General features: G+C 42.6%; 1 protein-coding gene across 1 annotated transcript in view; it reads right to left on the reverse strand.

The window, feature by feature from the left end:
* Positions 1-26,675, reverse strand: part of PCSK1 (proprotein convertase subtilisin/kexin type 1) — a 276,980-nt gene extending 250,305 nt beyond the window's left edge. The window contains exon 1 of the mRNA XM_085632506.1: positions 26,092-26,675. Coding sequence (XP_085488632.1) covers positions 26,092-26,274 — 183 coding nt within the window. The 5' untranslated portion in view covers positions 26,275-26,675. The remainder of the gene's footprint in view (positions 1-26,091) is intronic.
* Positions 26,676-26,996: the final 321 nt, after the last annotated feature.

Genomic DNA, 26,996 nt, shown 5'->3' on the forward strand with positions numbered 1-26,996 from the left:
TTCTGTTACAGATGGACACATCCATTTAGTTAGGCACGGGGAGAGTAAGTGATTTGCCCAGAATCATAGGATGTTGAGCGTCCATGCCGAGACACGAACCCGGTTCCCCAGCTTCAAGGTCAACTGATCTAGCCATTGGGCCACATACTCACCCTTAATCTGACATGTAGGTCATGCACAGGGGATGAGGGAATGAGTATTCATAGTCATTGTTGTGTTTCAGCCTCCAGACATCTCTCAGTCCCCATTGTCTTGCCCAGTCCCCACATTCTCGCACCAAGTGCATCTGTGGGGAATCCATAAGCGGAGATTGTGACTTACCCATGCTCACGTTTTCTCAACACAGTTATAGTTACCTCCCAACATTATGGGAAGCCTTGCTCCAATGGCAAGCACCAGGGCCAGGGATTCCAGACACCATATCTTGGTCACATTTGTTGCAAAGATGCTGCCCAGTAGCAACTCTAGTCCCTTTAGTCAAGCTTGAAGCACAACATATCGTCCTTCTCCATTCAAGTGTGTCGCGATTAGTTCTAAGGGGATGCCAGGTCTAACCCATGTATGTGTCCCCCTGGGATAAGATGAATACCTCTTGGCCTGTATCTGTCTCCTCCATTGCCTGCACAGACCATGCAAGTCCCCTGCCCCCAGGTGCATCTCTTGCAGTAATGCAATGTCCAACCCTCTACCTTTTAGATGTCAGAATTACATGCTGTTTACCCAAGGAGTTCATACCCTTTACATTCCACATGAGGAGTGTGCGTGAAATAAGCCCCATTGCTTCTTCTAGTGCTGATTTGTACTCTCCCAGTCAGTGTAGGGCCCCCCCACATCCGGGGATGACAATGGTACGCTTAACCTTAGCACGGCATGGCATGGGAAGCAGACATGAAACTATTAACATTACCAACATCCCCCAGGTCGGAATCACAACAACTATCAGTCCTATAACATTAGAACCAGAAAAAAGAAATGCTTAACATCAGTAACCCCAGAGTACTCTCAATTACTCCTACGGCTAGAAGCCTAGGACGTTGTGCTGGGTGTGTTCCAAATGGCATTTCTTAGTTCTCCTAGATCCTTCCCTCACATCGATGCTGGAGGTGCCCTACATGGTTTCATGTCTACTATCAGTGTTCAAAGTCAGTAGTTGGGAGTGCTTGGTGACCAAACAATTACCTCCTGCCAACAACCAGTGGCCAATGTGACCGTCAATCTAGATACCCCAAAAGGGTGGCATCATCCGCCAATAGCGGTGTTCCTTCTGGGGAGGGGTAGGAGTGTCTGTTAATGTCTGTTCTGAGTCTGAGCTGCTTGAGGCAGGCTCCAAAAAAGGTCCAGCAGATGCTCCATGAGATAGAATTGCTAACAAGTTCATAATGGCCAGTGCCTCAACCCGTCCTCTGATGACCTGCTCTCTCTGGGCCCCCCTGTGGCCAGCTCCCTCTCAGCAGTGTTGTTTCCCCCGCTTCGATGATGAGGCGTCAGCCTAGCTAGAAGCAACCTGGCCAGTCTGATAGCTTTCCAACCATTCGCAGGTTGCTTCAATGAGTAGGTAACATCAACTATGATTTTCAGCTGGGCTGAAAATATGAGAGTATACTTACTCCAGCCTCTAAAAGTGCAATTTTATATAGCTCAAACGTGGCTAAAGCACCAGGTTACATTACATAAGGACAGATTTTTTTGTTGTTGCAGTTACAGGGATATTAAGTGATTTGTCCAGAATCACAGGATATTGAGCTGACACTGGGAACCTATACCTAGTTCCAAAGATGTCAGCTCTGGACGTTAATTCACATCATTTTACAAGATTTATGGGAAATCTCTTTATTTCTCCTAACAACATGAATAAATGAATGAGCCATGCCGTGGTAATCAAAAATTCCTACATTCGTTTTTCACTCATGTGAGGTCTACTTCTCCCATAGGATAACATTAGGTCGCCTTATTACATTCAATAACTGCTTACTTTGATTGGGAACAGTTAAACGTTTGAGGCTTGGATGTGATGTTCATGGTCTACTTTCTCAGAACATTTTGTTAAAAATGTCTTCCAAGTCTGAAGGTAGCAATCAACTGGGCCCAATCCACTTCTTGTATCTGACCCATGCTCCATTGTTGTCAGCCAAATATTTCAACTGTGACCCAGACTCACATGATTAGATGTTCGCGGTTGGCACTTTGCTCTTTCAGGCACTCATTTTTACCTTACACTTAAAAAATTCATAACTCAACATAAGTCATTAAAATGTACTCTATTTTTCTAAATTGGTGTGGTATTTTCCTTTTGTTGTATTTTCTCTTTATTACTGTTTGTGTGCTGCTTTAGTACTTTATGTATATAGTAACAATGGTTCACATGAAAGTAAATCTCTTTAGGAGTTTCACCAGCAGGGAAACATAAATTGCACACACTGAACAATTCCTTTTGGCACTTAATGTAACAGAGTCAAGGACACATGTTTTCATAGAAAAAATATATAATTTTATTACTTTAGAATCCTTTGATTTTTATCAACAAGATCTAGTGCTCATGCTTTAACGTGAAGGGAAGGTGTAATGAGCTGTGATGGACAGACTAACAAACAGTGCATCACTTGTAAAAAGACAATTGACTCCTATCTTGATTAGTTTTAACAGTAAAAAAGGAATCTATTTTAGTTTGTTTGTCAACAACGTTTCAACCTCTGTTATTCTGAGGTTATCATCAGGATAGAGCAAGAGTGATATACGTCTATATAAAGGGGGCTAGAACAACATCAAATAAACAAGAATGGGCATGCCAGGAGAGCTTATTTGTGGACAACCCATACAGTCAATGACGTCGGACCTGGGGTGAAACCATCAAAAATAATGATGCAGAAAATAAATGTAAGCAATAAGGGAATATTACGTGGGTTCCAGGGAAAGTATGCATTTAAGGCAGAACCTGCATTAATGTCAAAAACAGGGGTGTATCTATACAGACATGCGGAGAATTAACAATAAGCGTGGAGCGTGGAGCGGATCACTGGTGTGGCGGTCAAACCATATATTGTCTCGGGAGCTGGCATCCGTCCAGGCTGCCTCAAGGGAAAGGAACATGGCAATTTGGATAATCAGCCTCGTGAGTAATCAGCGGTGTGTCGATACCAATAATATCTCTCTCTGGAGCCGGCTTATGACAGCTGCCACCAAAGGTTCTGTTCCTGCCAGGTGTGCTTCACTCTTTATTACTCTTATAGTGAATAATACAAATTTAAAACCACATCCGGTTGATTTGGAGTGGTAGGAGAGGTCGGGGCTGGGAAGAATGAGTAAGTTAGAATTATGGGAGATAGCAGCGGTCTGCAACATGTGGAGGGTTTTGAGGATCATATCAACTCACCTGTTTACGCTTGTGGTATTCTTTCATTTATCTATCATATCTTGTTTGATAAATCTCTGGCTGTGATTTTCACATGCATTGAGTGATCTAGTCCCAATGCATCAGATTAACGTGCACTAATACCTGGATTATACAACGCTGAATTTCACAATTTCCCAAGTACAAGATCTTATTAATATCATTGGGCATCTAGGGGCAGCTCCTACATAATGGTGAAGGAGCGTCACCCCACTGCCAGCAGATGATAAATAAAATGATAATAAAACATTGTTATTATTGTTTTATGTATTCCTGTGTAGCTTATGTGGGAGTTGGTGGGCACTTGTAAGTGCGCATGTCTGTTTGGCCAGCCGTCCTAGACACGCTTATGTTTCTGCTACCCAAATGTGTTTCACAGCCTTGTTGGAGAAATGACACTGTCCCTATTGCACTGTCTGAGTGGCCAACGGGGCCACTCAGACCAATCCTAGCGCTTGTCTCATACTGTGAGACTAGGTTTTGGATTGGGTGGCGAGTCTGTGCTTTAGGCCAATCCACATCTGGAGGAGGAGAATTGCAGGAGCAACGAGGCTGCAGCAGAAGGGGCAGGTAAGTGATTTTTAATTATTATTTCTTTTTATTTCCCAGTCCCTCACACCCTCCCCGTGCCACACTATCAGGTTTAATTGGCGGCAGCTGCCACTGTGCGCCTCCTTGTGAATGCGACAAATTATCAACTTCATCTCTTGAGGAAACACAACAGTTATATCATTCTAGTGGTTATAACAGTGCAGTTCAGGTCACTGTACTATCTAATTTGGATTATAGCAAAGCAGTTCTAGTTGGACTTCGAAAGAATTACCCTAGCAAACATAAAAGCTGTGTTTAATGAATTTTGAGGAGCAAAACTAATATTTATTAGAGTTCTTTGTCCATATAAAATTAATTAGCCTGTTAAAACAAAATAAAATACGGCATTCATAATAGAATTCTAATTTGAAACGAATTACGAAGTCTCATTAGCCTGATAAAACACATTAAAATACGCTATTCAAACTAGAATTCTAGTTTGAAAAGAATTGCGAAGTCTGTATAGTAACCGCATTGAAACATAGAGCCACTTCAAGTGCAACTTTCACTGTTTGTAGAGCCAATGCATAATCAAATACAGAGCTCAGCATCCACAGGCCAGCCTCCCCAACACTGGTTCAAGATATCCTTTTATATATTCTTGTAAATCCATGCATGGAAAAGGCATATGCGGGGTAAAGGCATGCGCATTAAATGCATGCGTAATCAAAAGGCATTTGCATGGAAGGGTATTGCGTGGTTCAGACCCCATGGTATATGATGTTTCCCAGCTCTCAGAAACTCGGGATCTTGTTAAATATCACTCTCTGATATCTAGAGGATTTAACAACCTCGAGTTGTTCATTTTTGATGGGCAGTTAAGTTATGAATTTTTTAGCCCTGATCTGGATGACTTTTTTAAGTTAATAGCTATCCTGTTCTTTATACAATAGGCTTCAAGGGATAACAATGGCCTTTGAAGAACAAGAGCAGTTTTATCTAGAGCTACCAAATCATCTGCAGAAACTAATATGTGAACTGGACATTTATTAATTCAAGGCAGATTCACATTAGGTACTTGAAGAGAGGCAGGAAGATCCTAAATAAAACCGAAAAACAGCAGTGGTGGCAGAATGCATCTTTAAAAGGATGTTTGGTATACCCTTAGCGGCAAGCTTAAACAACAATTGCAACCAGCCAACAAAACAGACCATAGTGTGTTTGCCTCATCAAACCTATGCATAATACAGTTTAATGTGAAAATATGGGGTGACCTGAACTGACCTGGTGGAAACCTGTTTTCCCTCTGGTATTACTCCCAGGCCTTCTACCCAGTCTTCAATTGCAGTAATAGAATGTGCACAAATATCTTTCACCTCACATTTAATAGCATCACCAAACAATAAAATGATGAATTTGCACTTTCACCTCCTTTCTTTAGAATTGAAGTAATCAGTGAACATCTCCAGCAGTCTAGGAGTTCGAATGTTATGGAGAGTAACTTAAAATGTGGCAACACAAGCTTCGGCCACACTGCAGTGTTCCATGCGTATGGGTTATCATGTTAGGGCCTGTGGATGTAGTCCGTCACACGTTGGTTATAACAGTGACAATGTCAAATCCATTGAAACTAATAGCTTCAATATAGAGAGATTAGATTGACCAAATAAAGTTTGCAAATACTCTTCCCGCTGAAGCTTTGTTGTATATGTGACTTGGTTATGGTCTCAATCTGTGTGTTCTCTTGCTTAACAATCATCCATACCTACTTGGAGTCATTTGACTTAAGTACCCGCACCATGGCTTCCCTAGCACAAACGTTGACATATCTCTCTTTATTGATTATATTGTTTATAACCTTTTGTACTTTTTTAATTGTATTTTCCTCATTCCCTTACCCATGGGGTCATCAGATCACAGGTGCCTTTTAAGGGCTTGTCTGACCGTAGTCCATATTTCCCGACATTCATTGTAATACCAGGTCCCATGTTTCTTTCACTTACTAATATTTACCATAAGCACTTCACCAATTAATTTTTATTCTTCAAAATTACAGAACATCACCTGACCAGTATCACCAAATGTGTTCATTTTTTGTCAGTTTATTCAGCTCTTTAGACCAATTGACACTCTCACTCTTACTACTAAACAATTCCACGATTTACCTGTTCGATGCCTTTATTGTCCAGAGCAGAAGGTTTGTTAAATTTCAACAACAGGCTCGACTAAGAGATGATTTCAACAAGTATTCTATATCTAGTAAATGCCCAGAGATCATACAATATTGTGGAAGGTTAGTAATTCCGACCACATTAATCACATCACACCAGCTTTAATATATATTTATTGGATAATATTGTAGACCCAGATTTGTGTGAGGGCTTTCTGCATACACTGCAAGTTTGAAATTCACTTGAAGATTTGACAACATTTTTAAATGTGCCTCAAAGTTTGTTTTTTAAAGGTCCATTACTATGGAACATCTTCCTGGAAGACCTTTGAAATAGATATACTAATAGTCAAAGACCTCTCGATTTTACCCAAACGTATAAGTGTTATTTGGTTGACTGCTTACATTGCACAGTTATGTTGATTTCACTGCTCATAGTTTTTTTTTTAATCAGTTCTCTGCAACATGGAACTCCAATACAAATAATATAAGGTTTAAGTATTTTGGCATCGCCACTTTAACATAATTGGTATAATAAAATAACTCAAATGTCCAAAAAGGAACTAAAAAATTTAAATGCCTGCAGTTCACAGTCAACTTCATTTACATTTATATACAAACCGAATTATTACAAAAACATTAATGAGAGGGAATCTTCCTGTGTAATACATAGATACATAAGGGGTGATTTATTTAGGTACTTTTAATAAATCAAACGAGTCTTAATCATGGAAATTCAAGAGTAAGTCACAATTGAATTAGGAAATAGGACACACCTACTTAAAAACAAATACTTTGTGAATCAAGCCCAAAATATTATTGCCTATTTAACAACATTGAGAAATACTGAAAGTGGATTCTAGCTTCATATATGCCACACTCTATGCTCCCCTATTAAAAGCATAATTAGATTTTTTTTTTACCACAGTCATTGCCATCCTGGGTTCTTCATCAGAAGAGGGTAGCAACATCTTTAGCTTTCTGCATGAGTTGATGTCATAAAAAAGAGTATACAAACAGGGGCATTGTACCCGGGCAGTGACAACACCTATCTACAGCAGTGACAACAGCAGCAACCATATATGTTACCTCAGCAAGGTTCACAGCAGCAGTCATATCTGCCACGACGATAGGAAAAACAGCAGAGACTAAAGCTGCAACTACAGAAAAGAAAACATCTCTCAGCACAAAAGAGACAACAACAGCAACAACTGTTTTTACAATAGCACACCAGGGACTGCTGCAGTAACCAAAGAAAGTAACCAAAGCTTTTTTAACCCCTTGCATGCCCGCCCCTTTCCCCGCCCAGTGCCGCGCCTTGCATTAGCGGGCGGAGTTCATGACGAGCTGGACTCGTCATGGGCACAGCGCCACCGCAGCCCATGACGAGTCCAGCTCGTCAGGGGCACTGAAGGGGTTAACAGGAGGGAGCACAGCAAGGACCACAAGAGTAAGCATCATCATGGCAGGAGCAGCAATAGGAACAACAGTTGTCAGTAAGGCAAGGACAACAGCAGTGACCAAATCAGTGGCAACAACAGGAACATCAGTTACAACAGCTGTCAAAATAACAATCACACGCATAGATGCCACCGTAGCAGCCACCACACCTGACACAAAGTCAGCTACAGCAGTCATTACAACTGCCACCAAAACAGCAGCAACAATGACTGCAACAAAAGCAACATCAACTGCAATGACTACAGTATCTATAGCTGTGACACAGCTGCAACCACAGCAGATACCAGAACCGTTCCTACACCCACTGCCAAGCCAGGACACAAAAGAAACAGCTGCAGTAACCGCAGCTTCAGCAGCACCAATATCAACCATGTGCTGCCACCACAGCAGAAACAATAGCAGCTAAAATAAGTATTTCTCAGCACATTCCACAGCAGCAATAACAGGAATCACAACAGTAGTCACAACAGCAAGCAACGTAGCAGGAGCTTCAACAAACATTGAAATCACTGCACCCACAGCAGGAGTGAGAAATCTTTCACCACAGCTTTTATCAAAATAGGGACCATAGCAGTGACCACAGCTACCACCACAAAAGACACAATTGCAGTGACCGCAACCGTAACAGCAGATAAGACCACAATGTCCCCACAACTTGTACAACAACAGCCACAACACCTGGGGCAGCACCGATGCCATGGCAGTAAGCATAACATGGACCACAGGAGCAATAACATCTCCGACCACAGCAGTGTTCACAGAAGCAACAACAGCTTTCAAAACAGCAACAACCACAGGTGTTGGAACAGCAGAGACCATAGAAGGGATGACGACAGTCTACAAAGCTGCAATCCAGGACAATGAATACCAACAACAGCTACCAGTAAGGCAGGGAAAGCACTAAGTCCCCGCAGTTGACAACGAAAAACAAAAAACGATTGATGAGTGGAATACTTGAATTAATCGCAGACTCTGGTCATTACTTTAGACCGCATTCCAGTCCATTTGTGTTTTTTCTCATTATGCCACAAGAGGCACATATGAAACACATAGAAATCAGTCTTAGCCCTGCTTCAATAGAAACAGTCCAGCAAAACGGCTATAAAAGGTAAATCCCTCTGAACAGGGAGACGTGGAAACCCAGGTTGGTTTCTGCGTGGTTTGGCTTCATCATTGAGGTACAGCTTGGGATCTGCAGCACATCAGGAACTGGACTGATATCTGGGCAAAATCGTTTGCACTTAGGGTATCTCACTGGAAAAACTAAACAAGCATTGTCAAAACCTTTGGGTGGCTTAATTGTGATATGGCAGGTAAACACAGTCATGCAGAATTAAGTACAGACTCTCATCCCTTTGCAACCAATCTATTTTTGAGCCTTCTTGCCGGAAGACAATTAGTCAGAGTGCCCACGACTAGCCAGGCCAGTACAAAGAAACAAAACCTGTTAGTAGGTAGAAAAACATAGAAAAGAAGCAATAAGGCACTACCTGGCTGGGTTGGAAGAGGTTGAACATAGGCCACAGGAGGCTGGGGCTAAGAATAAGGGAACTGCAGTACAATCTGAGTCAAAGTACCAATCAGGAATGCTCTCCGAGTCAGCATGATAAGGTGGGTTCCTTCAGGTGACCTTATGTAGTGACAGTGAGAAACAATCTGTGTCTCATAACTTGCTATGCTTTAAGTTTCTCCATCCTCTCAGTTCCTACAAAATTGGTGTTTTTGCACCTTTGTGGGTTTTTTGCCTTCCCTCTTCATGTTTCCTATATGTAGATCTCGTGACACTCTCTCTATTTTGCTAAGGCATGTGTTGGGTCTACTTTGCTATACACGCTGCCCTCTCCTGTGCTCTCGAACTCAGAGAGGGAATCCTGGTATTGTCTTGGTTTTGTCAACTGCCCATTATCCAGAGCACAGGGTACGTCTGTTCACTCGTTGTGATCAGTGCTGTGACTTCTTTGATTAACCAGATACCTAAGTATTCTGTTTCCTCAAAAATTCCTACCCAAGCTTTCTACTGTGAGCTGTTACATCAATACCTAAGAACTACCTTTCATATTCAATCTAGTAGATGAAGTGCCACAACCATGTTTTGTCTTCTTTCTCTCTCGTTTCCTTACCTATTTTATGCTTGATGAGGATCTGGTGATGAGCCTCTAGCTAAGTTTTCTCTTGCCTACCCTCACAGTGTCACAAGGAGGAAATTGGGGAAATATCATCAGAATCTGTCTTGTGTTTCTCTGACACTTCTGTGTCTCTTCCCAGTTTAATATTCCCCATACTTGTTGTGCCATGCTGCAGGGTATACTGTGACTTGGCAAAAGTAGTCTTTGTGAATTTAGGTGATTGCATGCATGAAAACCATAAAGCCTGTCCTGTTGGATTTGCCAGTGATTTTTTCTTTTCATTATAAAATCTGTTGAGCATTTACAATCTTGTTGTATTTGAATCTTTGACACTGTTTTATTATATGTATAGATTTCTAGATTGCATAAGTCCAGGTCTGCAATACACTTTAAACGACTTTTAATAGAGTAAATACATCTCTGTGAGAAAATGCAACTTTTTGTGTAGTCACCCTCATTTTTTGCTCAGTTTTATTGCAGATTTTAGACTCTGCACACTGGGGCACTGATGTCCAGTGTCCAGTGTGTGTGTTCTGACCCCTAAAACATGTCAACATTGTCTAAACCCTGATTGTCATACTTAACTTTCCTGTAAATCCAAACTACATGGTGCAGAAATACACATATGACATGAACAGTTAAAACGTCACCTGTGGACTGCAGCACTTATTGTGCCATCCACTGGTATGACAAGGAAAATATGGCTTCAAGTTTACCATTGTAGCCTGACTGCTGCCGTTTAATCCTGCAGCCCAACCTGTCAAAATAAACTTTTTGATAAGGGGATACACTTCCTTTTGAATATTAATAGGTCATCCATGTGTATGCCTTGTAACCTACAAGGTAGGGTGTCTAGTACTTAAAAATGGAACATATAGAAATGTAATGTAACCATGTCCCTACAGTGACGACGTCCGAATAGTTATTTCCATCTCTGGATGGCCCTCGCCGTGCTATGAGAAAGCTTGAGTAAAGATCAACATATTAATTCTGTATCTTGGGTCTGGAAACAGTAAGAAAAATAATCCAACCTTTCTTTTTAACCCTTTCGATGCGCATGACGGAGCGGTTCAGTCATGCGCGTCGGTTGCGCTGTGCACATGACGGAACCGCTCCGTCATGGCCCCGCCCGCGCACAGAACCTTCAGCACACCACAGAAATCCGCGCAGCGCTGAAGGGGTTAATGTTTATTAATTGAAGGGGTGTTCAAAATTCACAAAATTGGGTTTGCATAATTACATGAAATTTCAGCAAAATTACGAATACATGAGTGAAATGCAATTACATTACTTTATGCTATATTTTAGTGTGAAATAGGTCCTCATGTCAATTTTGGGAACGAAGATGCATTCAAACAAAAGCACCACAGAAAACACCTGCTCGCGTTTTGTTGTTCCTGTGCATTTGCAGTAAACTATTATCATGAATGGGGCATTTATCATAAAATTATACTGTGAAAGACAAATAATTGCACTTGAAAGCTGTATTATAAATTTCACCCAGGCCTAATTAAAACCCAATTCAATTTCCAAGTTTGACTTTTAATAAAAAATTAGGAGAAGTAACTTTTAGAAAGTTAATTTTTCTCTGTCCCAAGTTCTTGAAAGCTATTTCACCTTATCTATCCAGCAGCAGTACATCACATGCTTCACACTAATGAGGAGTGAAAACTGTTCCCAGTGCATTGAGAATGGTCACCTGTGGGGAGGTGTTTTCTTCCGTTGGCAGAAAGACTAGTTGGGTGGGTCAAGGAACTTAATTCACTTTATTGGGGTCTTTCCTGTCACAAACAAATGTTAAGTGATACCTGGAAAGGCCCAGTTATTGTTTCCATAGCCAGACTGGCACCAAGCCCAGTGGGAGCAACACCAATTGAGAACTGTTTTGTTTTTTGTGATTACAGATGAGGGGACTGTTCATTACCCTGACCACACCTCTGGGGGAACACACAGGCTCTGCACAAGGGTGAAAGGGTTTCTCCAATTTGAATTTTGGTAATAAGGTGCCATGTGGAACTGTTTGCAATAGGGCAAACAGGAACTGCTACAAAAACATACCAGAAACATTTAGCCCATTGGTTAGAGAAGATCTGGGAGTCACCACCCACTAGCTGGTGCCAACCATGAATGTGCCACCCCAAGGCCCCACCTTAGAATACTTGCAGGACCAGGAAGAAAAGAAGGACTGCATCTGCTATTTGAGACCTGTGAAGGGATCGGACGGGCTGGATCTGCTTCCACGTGCACCCAGGAAAAAGAAGTGACTCCTAGGGTCAGTTGTCTACCACCTCCTGTTTGGCTACAGGGACACAAAAAGCTGCAAGAGGCTGATCTACTGATGTGCCCTGCTGACCAGCATCAACTGGACCTAGGCGGGACTCTTCTGTTGGCCTATGCCTTACACCATGAGCATCTCTATATGCCTTCCATGAGGTCCTTGGGCTCTTTGGACACCAGAGGAAAGTTTTTAAACTTTGGAAAACTTTTTCTCCCGAGCTCCATAGCCTCAGGGAATAGTACCCAACAGGCAATTCCACGGAATCAGATTGGATTTCAATTTCATCCCACTCAAGACCCCTGCTCCTCTGAAAAAAATGCTTAAGTTCCATTCCAATTAGGGACTTAGAAACCTTTCAGCAAGAATTCACCAAATCTCCAGAGTGTCAGCAGGGCCAGCCTCCTTCATGTGTCTGGCCTTCAGTTCCATGGTGGCAGCTACAATTTCAGCAGTCACAAGTGTGAGGAGAATTTTTCCTCTTAAAAGAGAAAAAGTCATATTCTTAGTTGGAACTTCAAAGCAGCGTCTCTCTTTTGCTTTGAAAAAGTGACAAAGGGCCAGATGTAGGTGGCTAAATTCGGTAGATTTCAGGGTTACCGACCAGTATTTAGCCGTTCCTAATGTAGGTGATGATTCGGTAAATACCGAATCGGTATTTACCGAATCTGTATTTACCGAATCGGTATTTACCAAATCGGTAAATGCAATGTAGAAAGCACATAAAAGAGTGCTTATGTGCTTTAAGAATTCGTTAATTACCACCACCTTCAAGTTGGTGGTAATTAACGAGTTCCTTTAAAAATTCACTTTTAAATTTGTTTTTAAGTACCATGTGGCACACATCCATGCCCTTAGGGCATGGATGTGTGCCACAGGTGCACACAGGCACATTTCAGGGGTGCAACAGGGTGTCCTTTGGACACCCTGGCACCCTTGAAATACCTCCCGGTATTACCGATTCGGTAATACCGAATCCCTAATACAGAATGGCTTTAGATTCATTCCTATGGGCCTCCAAGCCAATAGGAATGAATGGGTAGGTATTCCTCATTACCGAATCGGTATTACCGATTCGGTAATAATGAATATTAAGGAATCTGTATCTTTTACCGATTCATTACCTACATAAGAAATACCGATTTCTTAATACCGAATCGGTAAAATTCGGTATTAAGAATTCGGTATTTTTGGATTACCTACATCTGGCCCAAAGTCCTTTTCTGAAGTGGGACTTAGGAGACATCGCAGTCAGCCTTGAATTGCACCTTGGTCCTGGTCTACTGCGAGCATTGGCAGTTGACCTTTTCTAGGTAATTTTGCCACTTAAATCTTTAAAAATTCATATCTCTGTTTAACTTATTGGTTTTTTGTCATTTGGTGTAATTTTATATATTAAATGTTTCTCTATTTTTATAAATTGGAATGAGATTTTTTTATTGTGTTGTGTAAATAACTTTTAACTGTTTTGGTATTTCTAAATGCTTTGCACATTTTCTCTAAGTTAAGTATTTCTGTTCTGTGCCTTAGCAACCAGGGGTTGAGCTCAGGATTGAATTATTGAAACCTTTGATTGGACCTAACATGTCAGTGACTATACTTCTAGGACAATCATCCAGCCCAACAAAAATGTCATGGTCGTACAATTCGCATTCATTGCTGCCCATTTTGCAAAGATGTTGAGGACTATTCCTTATTAACTAATACTCCAATTTCATCCTAAAACATAAATAGATTTACCATTAACTTAGTGAACTGTTACAAAGGTAACATTGTACATCAACAACAACTAATTAACTTAAATATATTAGATGTTGACATTATTTTTTTATTCTTTTACTATGTCCTTGAAGTGTGCTTTAGCCATTTGACTCCTTGCTACCAGTGTTGTTGGCTAAAATGGTTGGAAACCAACAATTTAACAATAACACCCCAGTTAACGAACGTATTCCACTGTTAAATGTGTTCATTGTAAGCAGGGACATGTACACTATTAGGTATCCAGTGCAATTTTTCAAATATACTTCGCAAATGGTAAGTATATTTGTACACAAGTGCAATCAGAAATTATATGCAACAGTGCATTAATATTGTTAAAAAACTGTAATCCTTTATTTCTGTTAAATACATGCTTAAATCATAACAGCCAACATGTATTTTGTCCATACTTGGGACTTTTTCAAGGCAGATAAGTATATGTTTTAGAAAAGAAAGTGTGTCTCTAAATGTCCATTAGTGGAGACATTTTGCAGGGTGAATCTAAATTGATGATGTATCACCAATATTTGTAAAATATGTTTTAGGAGTAGTATTGAATTCAGGTATTCTTAAGTATAACTAAAGATGAAATATTGAGGTAGAAGATAAGGGTCTATGATGAGACCCAAGAAGGGCAGCAACCTGAGCACCAGAGGTTCTGGCTGTATAATGAAGTCTGATCTTAACTCCATTTTCGATGCACACATAATTGAGAGTTAAAAACATTTTTCAAGGTTTGCTACTTGGCGAGGGCAAGTCAAAAAGTACATTTCATACAAATTTGCGCTTTTTCCAATTTTTATGTTGGCAGAGTGATGTTGGTGAAGAAATGTATAAATAGCTGTCATAGATAGCCAATAACTTGAAAACCAGATTCCAAATATAGTTATTCAATGCTAGCAACAGCAGATAACAAAAAGTTGTTTCGTAGTGTGAGCATTTCATATGGAGAAATGCTTACTTCTGCTTTGATCCCCAGTCTGTCTTGCCTGGGTCTCCTGGGCCAATTCTGTTGACCCATGCTAACATTGATTTTAACAATAAACAACAGAATGCCAATACTGATATACAATTTCACCTCTCAACTGCTACACATTGAAATAAAACAGCCACAAAACCTCTGTTTTCATATGAATTAATCAGAATTTATTCATAAACATCATCACATGTATGTATTCCAAGGACACAATTAAATCACATTAAAACGTTTTTTTTTTACCACACCACAAAAATCTCCTTATTAGACCATTCATCAACCCACCGTCACATCACTTTCACACCCATTCCATCCAACCTTTTCTAGCATACTTTCACAAACATCCACTACTTGAACTCCCCACACATTCCAGCAGCCCTATACCCTGCCCTCTTTACACAATAACAAAACAATACCCAATCTAAAATACAATTAAACTATGAGTCAAAAAAGAAAAAGTTTAAAGTACTCCCATACATTTTTCAATTCTTTTCATATTAAATACACTCAATTGGCCACACGAAGGTTGATCCCTTTCGAACCCCCCAATGTCCGGGGTTCTCCTCAGGACCAGAAAGTTGGCGGTTGATGGATTGAACGAATTTTCAGAGATTTTTATATTATGATTTGTAGACTTCTGCCACATATGAGATTAATCGTATTGTGATTCAAACCATCTTACTGTTCCAACCTGCCTTTTGACATCTGAGAGAATAATATAGATTCCAGCATTGGCAAAGTAGGGCTTCTAAGAATGCATCCACCTATGCATTTCATTGGAACCTTTGCATGTTACTTTGCATGAAGGAATATCATTGTGTGAAACATTGGCTCACGAACTAAGAGGCACTAGGGGTTTCACTAATAGAATGGATCACTACATTGCCCAGAATGCAGTGTGAAATCACAGAACCTCATTTCCACCGCTTGTGCAAAAAATCATCGAGTATTTCTTGCGGTTATTTATTGACCTCCTGATTTTAATGGCCACCCTTTAGGTCCCCATAACAGAAGGCACATTTGTATTATGTGTCATTAGGGGCGCAGCTTAACAGAGCCGACTCTCTGTCCCAGCATGCATTGCAACTAATGCAGAAGCCGGAGCGTAGATAATTACCCGCTTCCGCTTCTGTGTCAAGTTATCGCCAAACTCTCCGGTGATCCGCGGAGAGATTCAGGGCGGATTGACTCGCATTTAAGGTACATGTGTCCGAGAGAAAATGCTTTTTAGATCACATGATAGATTACTGTGCACATGAGCAATGTGTGCTGTTATAGACAGAGTGCCCTTGTATAATTCTAGCAGATAGCATCAGGCGAGTTGATGATTTTAAAACTGCAGGTGCCCAGTTAATGTGTTAATATATGGCTCTGTCCTTTTTCTCCTTCACAGGAAATGGGACGCGAGCCACACCCAACTCTAAAAAAACTAACCCAGGCGTCCACGGGCGTTTTCAACTGTAAAGGTAGTGTAGTCTTTTAAAAAGTCTGGCTCCTTTCCATCCCGGCTGATGTTAATCCTAAATTCCTAAAATATTCTTGTTTCTTTTCCCCTGGGTCCAATGGAGGATTCCCAGTTGAAAACCATTTACATAACGTATCGGGAAGAACGACTTGCTGTTTACGACCGACGGCCGTGATGAATGTCAGACCCTTTGGTGTTTTTTGAAGATTGTTTATTAACACATTATGACCAACATACTTATTGGAAACATATTGTTGTTTTTTCAGACAAAGTTTGGTTTGTTTTAAAGCTTAGATCGGCTGATCTAGCTATTTGATTGAGGTAAGCTGATGGTGGGAAACAGGGCAGGGCAGAAGAGAGGGGACATTGATGTTATTTAGAAACAACAAAGGTAAATGGTATGTGTGTTTTGTTGCAGCTTTCTGGTCCTGAGTAGAACCCCGGATTTGGAGGGTTCGAAACGCGTCGACCTTCTTGTGGCCAATTGAGTGTATTTAATATGAAAAGAATTGAAAAATTTATGGGAGTTCTTTAAACTTTTTCTTTTTTGGCCCATAGTTTAATTGTATTTTTGATTGGGTATTGTTTTGTTAATGTGTAAAGAGGGCAGGGTGTAGGGCTGCTGGAATGTGTGGGGAGTGCAAGTATTGGATGTTTGTGAAAGTATGCTTGAAAAGGTTGGATGGAATGGGTGTGAAAGTGATGTGACGGTGGGTTGATGAATGGTCTAATAAGGAGATTTTTGTGGTGTGGTGAGAAAAAACTTTTTAATGTGATTTAATTGTGTCCTTGGAATTCATACTGTGATGATGTTTATGAATAAATTCTGATAAATTCATATGAAAACAGAGGTTTCGTGGCTACATTGTTTCATTTCAATGTGTGGCCGTTGAGAGGTGAAATTGTATATCAGTATTGGCATTCTGTTGTTTATTGGTGAATTGGGGCTCAGCCTTACTGATTGGAGTCCAAACCCTTCTTGTTTTTTGGAACATTGATTTTAAAGCTTCACTGACACAGATCTCAGAAAGTCTGCCGTGTTGCGCAGACTCTCTGCTCAGTGGAGAGTTGATTTGGTCAAAAAAGAGAGAGAAGACACAGATGGTGGTGTGGGTAGATGGCAAGAGGTCAGGTATTTTTTTTTACATTTTGGATGTGATGGTGGGGCGCTTCTCTAAAGAGAGGCTGAGCTGGGTGGGATGTTATTTTTTTTATTTGAAGGGAGAAGGGATCGTAAATTTCAAGGATGATGGAATTGGAGGTGGGTGCAAAGACACCAGATATGTTTTTTTTTACATTGGAGGTACATGTAGGGGCATTCCTCAAAAGGGAGGGTAGCAGGATGCCAGTCATGTTTTTGGTATTTGGGTGTGGGTTGGGAGGTCAGGCCTCAGCAGCAGAGCATTCCTTCTTCTGTAGTATCCACAGGTCCAGCAGTGTAGTGAAGAGATAATCTGTGGTCTAATATTTATACCTGGTGCCAGCTTTGAAGTCGGAGAAACTTCTAGACTTCACCAATATCTGGATCTTTAATTTCCTTCCTTACCTGCCCTGGTCCCAGGATGTCTGGAGTCACAAAACATGTGTTTGAAGTTCTTTGTGAGTGTGCTGAGGCAGCTCCTTTGAAGTGCAAGTGTTGTAGGTGACAGCTCCACCCTTCCCCTCAGGTCAGGATGGCCCATCCTGCCAACACCCAATCCTCCTACTCAATACTGACTGGGAGGAATGCACAAAGGCAAAATGCCAACTACACCTAGTGATGTGGCCCAGGAAACAGGATGCAGACACTAAATGGTTAGGACAAGAAATTGCTAACTTTCTAAACGTAGTATTTTTAGAATTGTGACTTAAAATCTGACTTTACTATGAAAGTGTGTTTTAAATTACAATTCAATTGGGGCCAAACATGATCTTTCTACCTGTTGCAAAGCAAAAGTTATCTCTTATTAAGTGTAATAAGGTATACCAATGTTATCCTATGGGACGAGGTAGGCCTTGCAGTGGTGAAAAACGTTTTAAATACAATGCACCCTGCCCTATGGGCTGCTTAGAGTCAACCCTATGGGTGACGTATGTATTAAAAAGGAAGGTTTGAGTCTGGTAAAAGGTTTATTTGGCAGGTCGAAATGGCAGTTTAAAACTACACACACACACACACTGCAATAGCAGGCTAGAGACATGTTTAAAAGGCTAAACAAGTGGTTGGCACAATCAGTGCTACAGGTCCACTAGCAGCATTTAATGTACAGGCCCTATCTACATATAGTACCCCCTTACTGGTGATGTTTAAGTAAATTAAATGTGCTACTTGGTTGTCAGCCATTCTTACCATCTTTAAAGGAGAGAGCCTAAGCACTTTAGCACTGGTAAGCAGTGGCAAAGTGCACAGAGTCCTAAAAGCTAACAGAAACTGGTTCAGAAAAGAAGAGAGTGAAGGCAAAATGATTGGGGGTGGCCCTGCAGAAAGGGCCAAGTCCAAAAGTGACTAACAGTCTTTCCATATGCGAGTTCTTTAAGAGCTTTCAAAAGTGACAGAAAGAAGAATAAGGCCAGTTGAAGGGATATGAGATAGCAGCAATATATGTTTTCAAACAACAGTACCCATCATGGATAAGAAACATGATGAAATAATAGACATGTTATTGGCCATATACTGACACAAGAAGGCAGCAGCCTAGGCCTTTCTTTTGGCTGGGAGTTCCCTGGTGGGCTGAAGCCCTTTGTGGTCAGTTTTGAAAGCCCACGACTACTCCTGGTGCCTCTGTCACTTTCCCCTGCCCCCAAGGTTAATTGCAGCTGGCATGGGGAGGCTTCAAGAGAGAAAGAAGGTTAGGGAGAGGTTGAAAGAAAGTGATCAGAGAAAGAGAGAGAAAGGAAAGAGGAGAGAATGAGAGAAAGAATGGGTGCATAGAAAGAGAGAGTGTGAAGAGACAGAGGGAGAAGGGCTTCTTTAGGCAGTTATGCCACAGCTACTTTTCATTTCCCATTTTGGACCTGCAGCAGCCACAACAATATGCGTGGGTAAAGGGATATGCAGGGCTTTAAGTTGGCCGAGTCTCACCTGTGCTGAGTACCGGCAGTTTTTTAAAGGGGGTCTTGAAATGGGTCTCTATTCAGCTCTGTTTTTGCCCTGGCACAGACGGTCCATTTTTTTCCTGACTGCAGTGACAGCAGGCACCTCGATGTGTGCATGCTCACACTGCTCACTTCTCATTAGTGGAGAAGTTATGGCATGACGTCATGCCAGGTGAGAGTTGTAGGGGAAGGGAAGTCCTTTAAAGAGAGTCATTTTCTCTCTGGATTTCCTTTCTCTTTTTGAAACTCAGGAGCAGCAACATTGCTGTAGTGTTAAGTGGAAGCTTTTTCAATATTATATACAAGCCATAGTTGCTGCTTATTTATCTTATGAAACTAACAACCATTGACAAAGTCAATAGTCCTGACTTGTTGTAGGTATGATGTAACTTGTTGTATCATATATCCAGATGCAATGACAGAAACAGCAAAATACAGGTCGGGTGGCACACTATGCTAAGCACAGATTTTTCGTTTACGTGTTTTTAAGTCACACCCTTAATTACATTGACCATGCCCCTTTGATAGACCCCCTCGTTTTTTCATCCCACTTAAAGCCCTGGGGATATGTCCCCACACAGAAGAACTGCAAGAGATCGGAATGTGATGAGCAAGATAATGCATTGCTTACATCTCGCTTTTATTGAGTTAAAGTGTGTATACAATATGTTTGGGCCTCGTTGGTGAACTGTAAGTGTGTTACACATGGGCATGCACTGATGACGTACAGTAAATGCTTGTTTTAAACTCAGTGGCCTGGCATCCAAGGATAGAATTGGGAGGTGACACAGAATACATTGGGGGAATGCCCATTCAGTGCCCTCTCTATTCCGCCGTTTGCCTTGGTAGGCTGCAAGACATAGGTCATGCATATGCCCCTTTTCTCTGGTGTATCTTTTGCTAAGATACTACAAATTAACCACCACATGTGTCTACAATACAGCCTACTTTATCAGGTGTCGGGAAGAAAGTAGTGTCCGATGCCCATTTCCGTCTGTTGTGCCACTCAAGTTATTGTGGTGGCAAAATGCAGGACTCTAAAGTGTCCATTCAATCATGCCTCTCTTTGGGTTGTTAGGAACAGATGCTACTTGTACGTCCCTATGTCTACCATTAGCAGGATGCTGAAGGCAGAGGTCAAATGTGTCCACAATGCTTCCATGTCTTGCCTCTATTATTAGACTCATTAATGAGGTGTCAGCAAGGAGCTTCTTCTAGGATCACTCAATGGAGCTGCAGAGAGCTCAGAGGACAAGGCATGGCCACACACCTGTGACGTTTCTCTTCTTGAGATCTCTGCAAGAGAAGTGTGATCGGTTCAGTAGGGAGGTTTAGGGGCACAATATGGCATACTTGCCTCAGTGGCAATTTGACAAAAGCGGCCACATAGATAAACCAGTATTGGCTTTGCCAATGTCTTTTAGCCATATTGGACAGGTGGCTCGCTGCTGTGCAGCATGGCTAAAAGTTTGGAAAAAAAGAGCAATGACGTGGCCATTGCTGGACACCTCATGGCGGTTTTTTTTACTGTGGCAGATGGGGGTGAGCAACACGGACAAGGGCAGGGAGGGTCGGAGAGAACGAACCACATGGGGCAGTGGCACACAATGGGATGGTAAAAAAGAGCAATGGCACGTTGGCCTCTTCATAGTGCTCTTTTTCTTATGGCGGGTGGTGGGGAAGGTTAAAAGCAACACAGACAAGGGAGGGTGTGAGGGGTTAAAAACAACAGGGAAAAGAGGGATCGGAATGGTTAAAAACAGCATGGACAAGTGAGGTAGGTGGAGTTAAAACCAACATGGACAAATGGGTTGTGAGGGTGTAAAAGCAATACACATAAGGGGTGGAAGGGGTTAAAAGCTACATGGACAAGGGAGGTGGGAGGGGTTACAAGCCACACAGACAACAAGCAGGGTTTAAAGCAACAAGGACAATGGGGAAGGAAGGGAGTTTAAAGCAACACGAACAATGGGGTAGAGGTTTAAATACAACACAGACACTGGGGGAAGAATGGTGTTTCTTAAAGCAGCAAGGACAACGGAGGGTGTGAGGGGATTAAAAGCAACACAGAGAATGGGGGGTTGAGGATGTTAAAATCAAACCAAGAACAACGGGAGAAGGAGGAGATTAAAAGTAACCCAGAAAATTGAGGAAAAAAGGGGGTTAAAGGCAGCATGGAAAACAACGGGGGAGGGAAACTATTTAAAGTATGCAACATGGACACTGGTGGGTGAAAGGGAAGAAGCAACACAGACACAAGATGGGGGAGACAAGAAGCAACAGGAAATGAAGAAGAAAGAAAAATAAAAATATTTCCTCAGTCACAGCGCGAGCAGAGAAAGGACACTAATCAAGATGAAGCAATCAATACTTGGTCCATGCACTGCACGAAAGAAGAGGAAGCGAAGCCAGCGCCTGACCAATTAGAAGGCAGCCAATAGGAGTGACATTGAAGCCAATGACTGCTAAGCAATGGGCGGGCTCCAAGTCCCTTATTGCATACAATATCTCTAGCAAGCAACAGTGCATGCGCGCCTTCTTAGACGAGACAAAAATAATCCAACCCTCTCCAGCCAATGCTTGTTTCATGATGTTTGCCTGTCGGCTGAAACCTTTTGCCACACCAATCACTGTATGACCCCTTCAATATTCTCCAGGTGTGAGGGACTCGAAGCTGCCCTGAGGTGAATCACCAGCTGTGTGTATGAGGAATGCAAGCAGTGGTGTCCTCAGCACGAGGCGCAGAGTCCACGCACTACTACAAAGTGCAGGCATTAGCAGGAATTGATGGCATTATGTCTAGGTTTTCAGTTGCAGCAGCATTAATCCCTAAATCCATGAATGTTAACCACTAAAAAAATGCAATTCTTCACGTGACATTGTGGATCATTTTTCTAAGCCCTGACTCACATATTGCACAGGAAATATTGGTGTGCTTCACTACATTCATGGTTCAAACTGGAAAAATGATTATAGTCAGTGAACAGCTATGTTTGATGTAAAATTGAACCAGGCCTTTTGGTAGGAAAGTACACCATAGAGTATATAAAAGGCATTGAAACGTTTTTAGTTAACATAGTGCTATGGGTAACCCTGGTTATAAATGGCGTGCATGACATTAACATTCACTAAAACACCGCACTCTGAGTGACAAATAGGTTTAAAGTAATCTTGCAACATGATACTACTTAAGCCTGTACCATGTGTGATGTATGTGGTATCATTAGTGCGGTCAGGATCGTACCACAGGGTGGCTCAGTTTTTGTAAAAACGCTCGCCACTGACAGCTGCAGTGGTGTTCAAGTCACTAGTTGAAATGCTCACAAAGATAATTCACACTTGTTTCTTACTCGGATCAGTAAACTTAGAATCGTTGAGCTGGTATTAGTAACTACAATACTCACGAATGACAAGAAACACTTGATAGAAATTGTTATTACTATCATTAGGTCTGCAGGGTACCTTTAATGCTGCATTTTGCCCGATTTGTGAGATTAGATCGAAGTCTTAATGCCCATTCATCCGACATTGTCATCGTGGCACCCTGATGCTCTGGCCACGCGACACCTAATTATGTTGTCATGTTCGATCTAAATATTTATGAATCGATATGTCCGTGATATCACACCAGGGTTATATGTCATTTGCCAATATTTTCTTTGTCGATGATATTTGTCATTACATTTTTTTCGCTTTGGAGAATTAATGGTATGGGATAAATGTTGGTGAATAGGTAGTATTTTAAGATTTTCGCTTGTGGTTTTAAACACAGCCTTGTAAAAAGTGTTTTTCTTAAAGGCCTAGCTCTATTAATAATGTCTAATGCGTTCATTCTATTGGGACTTCTGTATTTAATATTGTGTAGTGTTTGAAAAACAACCCATTTTACGTAGAACTGTTGTTCAGGGGCAGCACAGACACACACTACTGGCTTCTACCTTTCAACGTGCATCGAGACATGTCCAGCCCTGTGAGGTCTGGGGTGTGGGGTGTCCCTGGAGTGGAGGAGTCTCTGAAGGAAGACCAGCTTTCAATGCGCTGGCCTTGTGTGCTTCTGGCTGGCTGCTCTCACTCACACCGCCTTACTGTGAATTTCAGTCACTAGCAGCCAGCTACCTTTCTGTTATTCTGAAATATATTTCTATTGATTTTCCTATTTTGTCTCTTTATTTACCATTTTAAATGATAGATTTTCCCAGGTGAAGGGTTCTTTGGCACCTCAGTACATGTTGTGGGTCTTAGGTTAGTTGGTTAGTTCTGCAGCTCCTGCTATGGGCGCTCATGCACTGGACTGTCCACAGCTAAAGGGAGACGGTGGTATGGAACCAGAGACGGCCAGAGCTCTGTCTATCCATCGTTCAATTTTTACACGGACTACACTTCCATACGACAGACCATGTGGTGTGACTTTTCTAGACTGGTCTTTTAGTATTGGGCACATACTGGGCTCCAACTCAAACAAGTCTTAGGGTGTTTGGTGTGCCCTTGCTATCTCTCTGTTTGTCTCAGTGTGGTCGGATCCTTTTCCAGCTCAGCACATCCAACCTTTAATGAATTATTAAATATTATCAAGAGCCATGGATCGACTCCGACCGCCTGTCGCCTGTAAGGTGCGCAATGGATTTCATTGTTATTAACAATTGGAAGAATATTTGAGACAAAGTCCTCGCTGACTAGAAAACGGGGGTCTGAAGGAAAACAGCATTTTTTGCACATATAATGTGGAGAAAAGAAAACGGCATTTCCCTATTATTTCAACTTCACAGGGCAAAGGCTGAGGCAGGCACTGACGCACATCGGCGACTCGCCTGCTCTTTGCCATCGTCAGAGTCCTGCAAGGCCCCAGGGGCGCAGGCACTTCCGGTGCTTCCCAGCCTTGATTGGCTCTTTTTGGCGCACCGCCGGCTGGCGAAGTTTGCACAAGTTCCAAGGGTGCACAGAGTCACAGCAGTAAACTGACGTGGGGAGGGTGTATTGGAATAGCACCTGTTTCTCTGGACCGAGTTAGTTAATGCCTCTCCAATACAGATTTTCAACGCATATCTAATAGGAATTAACTGATCAGAGGTACGTTCATGGGAGAAACGCTGCTGAGGCAGAATATCATGGAGGCAAGCCCGCTCGACCTCTCCTCTTCTCCCCCCCATCACCGACTGTGCAAGAAATGTCTTAGTCACACTTTCACCTCAGGGATGTGTCCCCCGGCTATTTACAAGAGTCTTTTTTTTACTAACAGCCTTACAGGCGTCCGAGTCCAATTGCCTTCATCTGTGCTCACCAGGCCCTGGTACCCAACAGCCCCCCTGCCCTCGGCTCAGCGGGGGTCTCTGTTCACCCGTGTACCCTCCCAGCACAGAGAGGGCGCGCATTAACGCTGATGTCTTCCCTGGAGCTGAATGACACATTTGCGGGCTCCTCTGACGTGATTCTCTTTCCGAGAAATGAGACGCTTGGTGTAAACGCACGAGCTGTTGTATAGAGCAACAGAGTCGTGTCAGGATATCTAAAAATGATCATGAGTCACTAGAGGGAGAGAAAAACAATTTCCGCCATACTGGGCCACTAATCAGATTAGGAAAACGAAAAACACACCCACTATCAGTTTGTAGCTGTTGTATGAAGAAATCACGGCAAACTTCAAGGCCATGCGACAGCCGTGGGTTGCATATATATTACATATATTAATTCTGAGCCTGTGTAATGGGAATTGGCTCATATATGTTTTTTTTTTACATTGAGTATTAATATTTGAGATAACTAACTTTCTTTTCGCTCTATTGGGGTGCCACAAAGCCACAGAGATATGATGTACTTAATCGATGTTGTGCTGTTTGAATCAGGTGGTTTAATGTTATCTGCACCACTCAAATACATTTCGGGATCCCAGGTAAGTGACTTCCTGTGCCTGTCCTCGAGTTTTCAAACTTTGTCGTCACAGAGACCACTTAGCTGTCAGTGCTGGCACATTGCATTCTAATATCATAACGTAGCATACAGCAGTTAGACACGTTTTTAAAGGCAGTGTTGTATTTTAACAGGAAGTAGAATTCTGTCTTACTGCTGGTCAGACTGACGCACATATTCTGAGGGCGCCGGACAGGCACCGGCCGCACCTGTGTGCCAAGGCGGTGGGCGGGCCGTGGAACCCTTTGTGCTGCACTGTACCCGTTATCAGACACCATCTGCCATGTTGTAAGAGCGAACACAACATCCTGCTTCCGACGCCGGCATCAGCGGCAGAAGAGCAAACACACCCCGCTGCCCTGCCTCAGCCCTGGCGCCTGGCTCCGGGAAGCCCAGCCTGGACACCGCCGCCGGGCTTCCGACAGACAGGCGAGCACAGGGCACTGACACGGTATATCATGTGGGCATTGTAGGGGGATCTGTAGATGCAAAGATGGAAATCAGTGTAGGCTGACATGTCACTGAAGGGAAAAAACAAAGTCTCTTTATAGAGTGAGCACTGGGCTGACTTGGTTTGCAGATGTGCTGAACAAAGACAGCATAAAAGCGTGTATTCATTCATCCAATAAAGCGGTTACTGCTATGGGCTAGCACCTTCGAAGCACTAAGGATGAATGGTAGGATGTAATATTAATAATGCTAACTCAGTGATTCAGATGATTCCCAGTGTGGAATGAAAGACTGAGACGACTCGCATGGATTTCAACCTGTGACTTGTGCAGTGCCCGCAGGTCGGTTCCTAACCTGTGGAGTTCATCTGCGGCTATATAAATCATGTTTGCTGGAGGTGAATTATGCTGCAAGTTCAATGTTAAGCACTTAGACGAGCTGATTTGCAACCCCCGGAGACAAGATGAGGCGCATGCGGATAAAGTTAGGTGAGTGGTGAAAGTACACTTTACCTGTCCCAGGAGGTCGTAGCCCAAATCCTGGGCGATTGCGCGCGCTACCTGTGGCCCCTCGGGGATCTCCGCTGCCCACTCGTTGACATACTGCTTGCTTGCCCTGGAGACGTGCGTGGAACAGCAACAGTAACAGAGCAGAGCCAGGGCCACCGAATGCAGCCTCCGGGACCCTCCTTCCATGGCAGGCTGCGCACTCGAGAAATGTACAGTGCCGGACGCGCAGCGGCTGCTCTCCTCCTGGCCGCCGCTCCTTGTTGCTATGTGAACAGATACTGTAAGAGCACAGGCGCCGGTCCCCTCCTCCTCACACACAGCTCCTCTTCGGACTGGACACCCCTGCAGGGCTGGATGCTAATGAACGCTTCCACGTCACATCGACGAAAGCCAGGGCCCACGTCACACCCACCTCTTGGATGGGCTTCGATCTCTCCGGTATTCCCAAGAGGGTGGATGCTAAAAAAAGCAGTAGGAGGCATCTACGTCGTATCACTATCCGCGGAGCCGGCCCTACTCGTCGAGGAAGGAGTGATGCTTCCTGAAAACATATGCACGGCCTGCAGCCCTGCTGCTGGACCGTGAACGGCTTTTAAGCTATAACTCACACACATAAAGTGCATATTTGCACTGGGATGGCAAACAGTGCGCTTTGCGTTTACCCAGGCTTCGTTCTCGTTTGCCTGCCGGCGCCGCGTGTTCCAGAAGTCTGTGCCTTCCAGCAGCATTTGACAAGATCTTAGTGGCTCCTAGCAGACGCGAGACATCCTCTGCCTGGGGCCACATCCTGCTATCAGCTGTAACACATTTAATATTCAAAAGGTAATTTGGGCATTTGCTGACACTCTGATATTTACGAGTTCGACCGTCATATTCCGAGGATAGCTCAGTTCCAGATACACGGCACT

Source organism: Triturus cristatus, chromosome 2_1, assembly GCF_964204655.1.
Source record: "Triturus cristatus chromosome 2_1, aTriCri1.1, whole genome shotgun sequence".
Classification (NCBI taxonomy): domain Eukaryota; kingdom Metazoa; phylum Chordata; class Amphibia; order Caudata; family Salamandridae; genus Triturus; species Triturus cristatus.